The sequence below is a fragment of the Psammomys obesus genome, unplaced genomic scaffold, assembly GCF_907164565.1.
Source record: "Psammomys obesus unplaced genomic scaffold, mPsaObe1.curated_primary_1811, whole genome shotgun sequence".
In the NCBI taxonomy this organism is placed as follows: domain Eukaryota; kingdom Metazoa; phylum Chordata; class Mammalia; order Rodentia; family Muridae; genus Psammomys; species Psammomys obesus.
The window spans coordinates 22,392,009-22,402,295 of record NW_026585504.1 but is presented as its reverse complement, the minus strand read 5'-3'; the positions used below and the strand labels follow the sequence as shown (position 1 = coordinate 22,402,295).

Sequence of the window (10,287 nt, the reverse complement as noted above, 5' to 3'; positions counted from 1 at the left end):
GAGAGAGAGAGAGAGAGAGAGAGAGAGAGAGAGAGAGAGAGAGAGAAGGGGGAGAGAGGGAGAGAGAGAGAGAGAGCAAACAAACAAGAAAGGAAGGAGTAAGGAAAGAAGGAAAGAAAGAGAGAAGATATGTGGTAACCAAGGTCTATGTGTTGCTCTGTATTTTGGAAGAAGGTTCTTTCCTCACTACTGTGAATCAGAATGTAGACTTAGATGAAAAAAGGAAAAGGCACATAAGGCCTGCCTAATTCAGTGAGCTCACATGAGTTACATGTGGCCACACATAGGGACTAGTGGGTTGGAGGTTTGGATGGACCTGTCTTGACTCTTGTAGGTATCAATGAGGTAAATGCCCATGTGTTCTTGACTGTAAGCAACTATAATAACAACTTGAGACATACATTGTATTAAAATGTTTTAGAAAAATGGTATATGAAACATTAATATATCACGAAGGAGTAATAAAGAAGCACTCATTTTTAAAAACAACACTTCTTCAGTCATTAGAATGTACTTATCTTCCTTTTTCAGCTACTTTAAGAGAAGTACTTTAAGAGAAGCTACTTTAAGAAGAAGTTTCAAGACTCCCCTAAAAAAAGCTGGAGAATGTGGTCATAGCCATAAGAAAAAGTACCTCTGCTTAGTCTGAGCTGTTACAGAGTCCCCTTTTCCACTTAGAGACACACGTGGCATCTGGAATGACCCTAGTGACCTTACCTGGTGACATCATTAATTAGCCGTGTCTGCAGGAGCAGGTTTCTCCGGGGCAGTAGGTTGTCACAGATGAGATTCTGGTTGGCTCTTACTGCGACCCCATTGCAGAGACAGAGGGAGCACAGGACATCGAGAACCTACAGGAGGACACATCCATCCCTAACCCTCAGCTCCAAGAGGAGGCGTACAATGTGCAGAACTTTATCACCACTACTCACGAAGGTACTATGAGTCATGTAGGTCATGTAGGGGATGGATGAGTGATGGGTATATGGAAAACTAGCCTAGAGCTATGAGAGGCTTACTCCGTAGGAGTAACAGATGCTCCAGAGGCTGCTGGTGCTTTCAAAGCGAGGTTCGGTATCCTTCCAGACCCATCATCACCTTAGATGGAACACCTTATGTTCCATCTCTCCAGACTATGCATGCCACCTGAGGTCAAACGCTATTAGAGGGAGAGCCTAAACTATGGAGACATACCATCCTGCCCAGGTCATTACTAGAGTATGGTGAGGTTCCGAAGGCACCAAATCCAGTCACTACTCACTTGCCCGGTCATTAACTCAGATGCTTTCCACAGGCCTTGTGTTCCAGCCTGTCACTTACCTAGCCCACATGCTTTGCCCTGAGGGTCAGGCAGCTGGGCATGACAAACATGCAGAGTCCATTTGCTCAGAATCAGGAATGCAGGAGGCTTGGGACCCTTAGGCAGCAGCGTAAGTAAGCTCCTGTTTTGGGGCTATCTCACTGTGATGTCATCAGCGTGATTTAAGATGTTCATGCATTCCTGGAAACTAGTGTTCAAAGTGTTTCACCTACTCTCTCCCTCCCCCCTGGAAGGACAGCAAATCTGCTAGAGCCTGATTAGGTGAGTCAAAATCTGAGAGGCTTGGCACCAAGCCACTGTGGCTGTTTCCAGCTGCCTACTAAGTGGGAATGGTCCTCTGCCTCCACTCCTCCTCCATGCAGTCATCTCCCTTGCCCTACCTCATTGTGCCTCATCTCCTTATATCCAGATTTTGTACCATGGCAGAGCAAATAGTGTAGGGGCAGGAACTCCTCCTATCTCCTCTCCAGGGAGGAATGTGCAAATAGTCCATGAATAAGAGTCTCACTGTGCCTGTCTGACCACACTGGCAGGGAGGTGGGCAAACACATTTCCGTCTTTCCAAGTGGCCACGGAAGACTCGGCACTTGGTAAGATTGGATACCTTGAGGTTGTTGATAGCATTTGTGTCCATAATTCTCAGAAAGCAATTTTCCACCTGACTCCCTGAATGTCAATTCTGTTCTAGACAAATACTGACCACATTTACAGCACAAACTGAAAAAGAAGCCCCCAGGCAGCTTTACAGTCCACTCTTAACGTTACCACTCCGTGACAGATATCGACTGTGGAAACCCGAAATCCAGAGGGTGATTTCTCATTGTAAGCAAAGAGCCATAGATGGCCAGAAAATTAACTACCTTCCATCTGGCCTATCATACACTTTCATCTGTTTTCCTTGGAGTGATAGCTGCGGGAACCTTACTGTCATAGCCAGAGCAAATGCTGAGCTTAATTCATATACAATGGGAAAAGCAAAGCAAAATAAAGACCGTATAAACATCAACACCTCACCTATAAAAGCTTGGCGCCATAAAGATGCACAGTTGGCAGTACTTGGGCTTTTAGATGACATTTCTTCACGTTTAACTGGGGAAGAGGGACACACTCCTTTCTAAAAGTATTTAAATGGGTTCTCTTCAATGAGAAGCAAGTGTAGACGGCCCATGATGGCATCACAAGAGCTCACAGGCATCTTCCTTAGAGACCCTCTGCACTTGCTAATTTCTCTGCAGCCCCGGGAGGCTTGCCTGGTGGAATAAGTTCTTCTGAGTGCTCCGCAGACTCTGCATCCTTTTTTTTTTTTTTTTTTTTTTTTTTTTTTTCTGAGCTGACAAGGAGGCCTACCTTGCAAGCATGTGGGGGTCACATAACTGAATTCTGCTCAGGACAAGTAACGACATGCCCCAACCTCTCCTCCGTGATTATTCTCCCCCTCCCCCACTGCAGTCAGATCCCATGAAGAATTTACAGCACCAGGGACTCTATTCTCAGATTCCTGGGCTGGCAGTGCCTACATCACCTGGGAACTCGCTAGAAAGAGATATGCACAGATTCCCCTTTTTGCTTTCACTGTAATCGGTTAATTTGTATAAAACAATTGCTTCACTATGACATCGTGCCCTCCGCCCAATTCTAAGCCAAAGCCTTCATGTTTTAAGAAGTTGCAGCGATGTCTAGATTTGTGAGCACACAGCAGCTAGAGAAGTCCTGAGAGAGCTCGTGTCTCTGAACACACACACACATCAGTTGCAGAAACCCGGCAACTGATAGGCTATGGACTATGATGTGAGCAAAAGTCCTGTATGCCGAGCCACTGAATGCAGGCTTGTCTTTACAGGTAGCCTTCCCAAATCAATGGCATATTTGTAGAGCTATAGCCATTTCTATTACTGATACCACATTTTGTCCAACAGTCATGCATTAATCTTTATCTCTTTCAGTCTATATGAGAAACACACACTTAGAGATCCTACTTTAAAGAAAAGAACTCCATGTTATATATCAACACAAAAATTATTTGGGTGTTTTATTGTCATTAGTCTTTATGTGTAAAAGTGGACTTATTTTTTTTTATTATTTTTTTTATTATTTTTTTCTTTTTAGTTACATTTTGTTAACTCTGTGTCCCAGCTGTATCCTGCTCCCTCATTCCCTCTCCAACCCCGCACTCCCTCCCTGGTCTCCTCCCTGCCCCTTTCCAAGTCCACTGATAGGGGAGGACCTCCTCCCCTTTCATCTGACCCTGTTTTATCAGGTATCTTCAGGGCTGGCTGCAAAGTCCTCCTCTGTGGCCTAACAGACTGCTCCTCCCCAGGGGGGGGGGGTCAAACAGCCTGCCCTTGAGATCCTGTTAGAAATAGTCCGTGTTCCCCTTACTTTGGAAAACTACTTGGTTACTGAGCTACCACGGGCCACATCCGAGCAGAAGTTCTAGGTTATATCCATAGATGGTCCTTGGTTGAGTGTCAGTCTCAGAAAAGACCCTGTGCCCAGATATGTTTGGTCCTTGTAGAGCTCCTATCCTTTCCATATCATACTAACTTCCCTTCTTTCATATGATTAAGCGGACTTATTTTAAAGTACAAAATATACCTAGTTTGTGATTTTTACATCAAGTTATACATTTGAAAAAAAAAGTGTTTCCAGCATCCTGGGATCATATTTCTTCTCTCTCTGGACAAGAACTGAGTGGTTGGGAATCATTCTATGCTTCAGTGGCTGCCATGAAAGAGCTGGTTTTCAGAGCTCTGGAGCAATGGTGTGGGAGTTAATGATTTGTTTACTTACATTCTATCCTCCACCAACGCATGCTAAACTTTTGAGTCTGATTCATTCTTTCAAAGGACCAATGAGATTCTTATTTTACCATATTTCTTTTCTCACAAGTGACTCAAAATTATTGGGAAACAAAAATGATAATAAAGATATTTATCTATGACAACTTTGAGTAGATTTGAGGCAAGCCATTGGGGAAGCAAGCAGATGAGTACATCATCATTATCATTTTACTAATAAAAGCTAGCTCTGTGGGAAAATATAGGACAAATGCTATAATTTTTAGCAGTTATTCTTTTTGCCAAACAAATCAGTGCTAGTGACAATGTTTCTTTTCACTGATTCCCCCCTGCACATACTCACATGTGCAGCCTCCCATCAATTCAAAGTGAGACAGAAATGGATTTGAGTTTTATTCAGTTACTGCTTTTGTTTATCGAACTTTGGACAAGCATGTATGAATGCTTGTATTATTAAGTATATGAGTTTGACCCTGTAGTGATGACAGTGGTAGTCTCTGTCATGATGTAATATAATGGGTGAGAGAAACACTCTGTGAAAATAACCAGAGTGAAATGCGAATTTGAACAGTTGTTATCAAATTAAAAAAGTTGTCTAAGAGTAGAGTTGAGGAGACCAATTACAACTGGAATTTTGAAGTGTCATGGAAGGAGTGGCATTTAAATTAAGTTTTGAAGAGTGAATAGAAGTTTTTACTTTTTAGTTGACAAGAGAAGAATGCTGATAGGTCTTGGAAAAGTTGGAAGCAAGATGGTGCTGATGGGTCCATAAAAATCAAATCACTGGGACGTCAAAGGCCAGAGTGCATTAAAAAAGGATAGAGTGATTCCTACAGTCCATTTTTCTCATTTTCACAAAGATTGCGTTTGTTCTCTATAACTTTTGATCTCAAGTAAGGTAAATTTTCAGGTGAGGAGCAATGCTTTCTACATAGTGACCCAGCTATCAACTTGAATAGAATAGAGAGGAAGTGGGCATGAGACCATTGCTATATGTATATCCAGGCTTGATTTTAAGCAAATGACTGGTTGAGAATGGATTCTCAACCTCCACTATATACACAAACTCTTTAAAGGCCATCTTCATGAATGATGGAAAGATTCAAGCTTCAGCAAATAATGGTCTTTTTAATTGCAAGGGTTCCACTTTGAAGAGTTTTATGTTTAGATAATTCTAAAAACAAAAAATAATATCCTCCCAGGATATTTGGGCTATGAAGACAATTTTCACCACCTTCAGCTTGAGATACTGGCAAGAACCATAAATGTTTGCTTCTAGCATGCCATCAATTAGCTGAGAGACCCCTGGAAAATTGCTTAATATCAGGGGCCAATGTTAACTTTCTGCCTCTGCCAAGTGAAAATGATAATAATACCACTTCAGAGAGGCATGATGAAAAAGAAAGAAGATGCATGTGAACACAGAAAGTGGTGCCTGGCATTCCATGAATGCAAAAGAAATGCTATTTGTCATTGCCATCAACACGTCACCTTCAACAGATGACTGCTTAGGTCCCCCAAGATGCCAGAATTCTACATATTGTGAGTTGCTGTCTTTGTGGAAATCTAAGTGAATAAGTGAGACACTTTGAAATGCTGGAGATACAGAAAGCACAGAAGTCTGGGTAGAGGAAGATGTTATTGGCATTTTCTAAGCAAAAGTGAAGTGTTAAGAGTGGTCTTTCCTACATTCAGCAAGTTCTTTGAAAAACTAACCCCAAGATACTAGCGAAACGTTGAGCCTAGGCTTTTCTTTAAAAATAAAGAATGTGTAGTTACACTCATGCCACAACAAATCTATCAAATATAAAAGTAAGGTACCCTTGATGAGACTTTGTTTTGAAAGAGCATTTTGCTCTCTAGTTCCAGTCCTCCCACCACTTTGGCTTACCAGACCTCAATTTTCTCAACTGTGAAATGGATAGAATAATTGTCAAGTTGTCATCAAATGCCATTCAACTGATACTTTTTGGATGTAGGAAATTGCAAGGAAGCTGGCTATTTTTAAAGTGCTTTATGTAGAATCACTGTAGCAAAGCTCTAAGGTAATGAAACCAGGGCAACCCTCCTATGTATGGTTTTTCTGTCTTCACTGTTAGATTATGGCTCAAGCCATATGTTACTTCTATACCTATCAATAATTCTTGCTACATTTTTCAGATGGTGAGAAAAATGTTAGAATGTACAGAAGCTGGACTAAAGTTCAAGCCTCGTGCTTGCTTTTGATTTACCACATTTGAGAAAGCAATTACAGACCCCACATATTTTTTCTTCTTTGCCAAGCAATTTCACAGATGTTAAGGACCATAGATTTTTCTGCTTCCTCAGGCTGTTGCATATCATGTAGTCAGTGCTGTGTGGGCTCCTTTTCCTGGACTAAGACACATGCCAAAATAAAGTTTCCTTCCCACCCAATGACGATAGGAGAGGGCTAGGAGCTAGGCTTGACCCTGTCTAATCTGTGAAAGCACAGCTGTACCCCAGATATCCAATCAAATCTCACACTTGTAAATTCATAATCCTTGAGTAAGAGCCAGTCTTGGGTGACTGACCCCACAGTGAGATATTTGTTAAGGGCTAGTGATGGTGGGCCCAACTAAAACCCAGTGAGGCTGTCTGTTTCGGAGTATGTCTATAGATTTTCAGAATGCCAGTTTCCTGAAGCTTTTGTCAAAGTCAAGAGAGAATCTATGTATCATGCTTCCAGCAACACAAAATGGGTGTTAGTGTGAAGGAAAGAAAAGGCATGGAAAACGAAACAAAACAAAGCAAAGCAAAACAAAACAAAACAAAACAAAAAAACCATTGGCCGGTGGCCTTCTCTCCATTCTTACCTTGTGATTCCGCCCATGCTTATCCAGTAGGGAGATGATGGATTTTATGTGGCCCTCTGCTATTAGGTTTAAGGCTTCTGGGCTTTCAGTCAAGATGCAGTGCAAGACCTCCAGGATACCTGCAGGAATGTCATGAAAGTCACTTGCCCATTCAGCAAGTGCAGAACTGGCCAAACAGAAACTTGAGGGTAAAGGGAACAGCCTAAGGTGCCAGAGTGCTCAGCACATTGACTCTGCTAAGCCTTCCCATCCAAAAGAGAGATGTGGTCATTTCTTGTAGGTTTCAGGGGCCCCTGTGATTTAGAGGAGAGTTTAATTCAACACTAACTTAATCGTCCCTTTCCTGGACAGTAACACCATCTTTGTCAAATGCAGTAAGGCAGCTGAAAAATGGTAGTCTTAGATAAGCAGTTGCCCAACTTATAACAGGGTCTAAAGATCATGCAAGTAATTTAGAAATATTCTGGCTTTATACTTAGAATAAATTTTGTTTCCCCCCCTAAGAACAGACATTAGTTTTTTTTTCGATATCCTAGTGTAGCTAATAAAATATGAGTTTAGGAAGTGGGATCTATTTGACTTCACTGGTAAAGTGGATGGTTTTCTATATCAAGATTGAGGGCCTGAGGTAAACGAATAGTCCTGTACCATGGCACATATAAGAACATCATCATGAGAACCCAGGAGACATAGTTGGCTAAAGGCCTCACTGGTTTTATTTTTAGAAGTTCCTTGTTTCTGTTTTATTTAATCAAGGTGTTCTTAACTTGTCCTGAAATGTAATTTCACTAACAAAAGAAGGTACCAGAAGAAGAGACGCTTAAAATGATGTGAGCAGGACAGAGGTCCTTGAGGGACCATCTCTTGGCTGGTTTCCTCGAGTACCTGCCACCTCTAGATTGTAAGAAAAGCATCAAAACATTGAAGCTTCCCAGAGGACACCCACACTTGCTGTGTGCATAAAAATTGCTCAGCCTCGTGGGGTGGTTACTTACCAATGATGACCATGATGCTCTGGTTCTCAGACAGTTATTAGGAAAGGCCATAGGTCCGATATGAAAGGACGCTTGGGTGAGAGAGGATCATTTGCTCTTAAATGGTCATCTTTAATTCTGCTACTCTGTCATAGAAATTGGGGGTTCATTCTAAGTACCCAAAGAATGGGAGAGCAGGAGGAAGCCAGCATTACTGGGTGGGAGTGCGTGAAGGGCCATGGACTGAAGGCAAAGGCACGGAGTGAAACGTTAAACAAAAGAGGAAGGATTGTAGAAGTCCAAGTTAGCTTCTGTTAAGTAAAGGCATGGCCTTGTCAGGAAGCTTTGAACTTTACTCCCTTTTTGTTGAATTGAAAATTTTTGTCCAGCAAATAAAAAGATTCAGTTCTGTTTTCTTTTATACAAAAGGGAAATAAGTTAATCTTCCCTAGTTAAAAGTTTTCTTTTTTTGTTGTTGTCTTACCTGAGGAAGATTCTAGTCTGTCCAACTTACTAATTAACCAATCAAGGTTATTGGAGAACTGAGCACAATTGTTTCTGTTCCCACGAATGAGAGCCGCTGAAACCGGAAACAAACAAACAAACAAACAAAAAAAAACCAACAACAACAAAAAAACATCACGTAGGTTAAAGGGCATATTGATGGGTTAAGAACTTGGAAAGCTGTTGAATGATTAACAAGCTTAGCTCCTACAGGGTCCTGAATGGCAATCTCACCATGCCTGGCCCTTTGATGCATCCCTATTTCTACATTTAGAGAACTAAAAATCTATCACTGACTCCCTCCCTCACATGTACCTCTGCTGTGTACACTGGCTATATACGCTGGCACACATACCTGACTACCATGGCTGATGGCCTCTAGCTCTCATTTGGAAAGTATATTAAGCTACTAGTTAACAATGATTCACCCATGTTAGAGTAAAATACGTCACAAATGGCTTGCAAGAAGTTCCAAGTTTCAAGCCAACATCCCCTATAGCCTTGTCCATCTTCCCTGGGAGGAGGCGCGGTGTGCATACTCACCCAGCAATTTGTACAGCAGGTTCAGAATCTCCTTCCAGGCCAGGCCACTCTCTTCCCGCACGATCCCTGCAAAGTGTGCTACACTATTGTAGATGTTTAAGCGATCAATGCAATTCAATACCAAGGCCAACATTCCCTGAGAAAGAGAGTTGAGGAAAAGATCAGTGTTCCTGATGAAAAGGACACTATGGATCTTTCTCTTCCCATATCCACTACCTCCTAAAACTGACAGTACTAAATGCCAACAGATTTCTGTGGTGCCAGTGGAGCATTTTTTTCTTCTTAAAAACAAAACACACATTTTTTTAATGCCTCATAGACTTAAGTAACATTTATTTGTGGAGTGAGTCAGCAGTCTCTTGTGACAGGTTTGTCCCCATGTGCTGTTTAACTCAGTCCAAGGACACAGTGAGGAGGAAGATGGAGTGTCAATGAGACACATACAAACCTTCCTTCTGTCTGATGGGAAGTGATTCTGACTCAGTCAGAAACTGCTCTGGCTAGAGCACTTACTTTCCTCCTAAACTTCAAGTTCAAAACAAAACAAAACCCCAAATTCTCATTCATATTGTGATTTCAGATTGTGTGATTTTTTTTTAATGGGATTTCTGCGTGTCTCTGAATCTATATGTGTTTCTTGTGCTTTCTGTTTGAGGATGTGTGTCTTCTTTGTTTATTTTGTACTATTCTGTTTTTTTTTATTTTCTATTTTTTAGTTGCTTTTTTATTTTTTTAATGACAGAGAGGAATAAAGCGTGTGGATTTGGGTGGAAGAATCTGGGAGGAGTTGGAGGAGGGGTAACTCTGATCAGAATATAGTGCATGGAAAAAAAAATAACTATTTTCAATAAAAAAAGAAATCTCTTTATTGGCACCAGACAACTATGTTTGTTTTTCTATCCCCATGCAGGGTTTAGAGACAATAAAACCTAAAGAGAATTTTCAACTACCTTTTCAACATTTTAATAGGGTGAAGCCACCCCATGAAAACACCTGTGCCTAGTCATTACTAATGTGCAGGAGGAGATGGCGATTGCCTGTTCACTAGCCTATGGCACATCAGAAAGCCTCCAAATCCTGGTTTACTTAGATATAAAGAGTGAACAGCAGAGGTTGTACATCCCACATCAGTAACTTTGGATAAATCTCCAGGCGTGGAGTGCTGGTAAGTCCACCACAGCCTAGTAGCTATCCAGATGATCATGGTCAAGTGCAGAGAAGGCTGTGACTTGTCTAAGGTCATCTGCAGACAGGAATAGCATCAGATGCGGATACCCTCAGGCCACTGCACTGCCATTTAATGGTATTCTCAC

General features: G+C 41.6%; 1 protein-coding gene across 1 annotated transcript in view; it reads right to left on the bottom strand.

The window, feature by feature from the left end:
- The window catches only part of Ryr3 (ryanodine receptor 3), a 530,745-nt gene that overhangs the window by 242,908 nt on the left and 277,550 nt on the right, over window positions 1-10,287 (bottom strand). The window contains exons 14-17 of the mRNA XM_055599056.1: window positions 8,975-9,110; window positions 8,412-8,507; window positions 6,954-7,072; window positions 718-851 (exon numbers count right to left, since the gene is read on the bottom strand). Of these exons, the coding sequence (XP_055455031.1) occupies window positions 718-851; window positions 6,954-7,072; window positions 8,412-8,507; window positions 8,975-9,110 (485 nt within the window). The remainder of the gene's footprint in view (window positions 1-717; window positions 852-6,953; window positions 7,073-8,411; window positions 8,508-8,974; window positions 9,111-10,287) is intronic.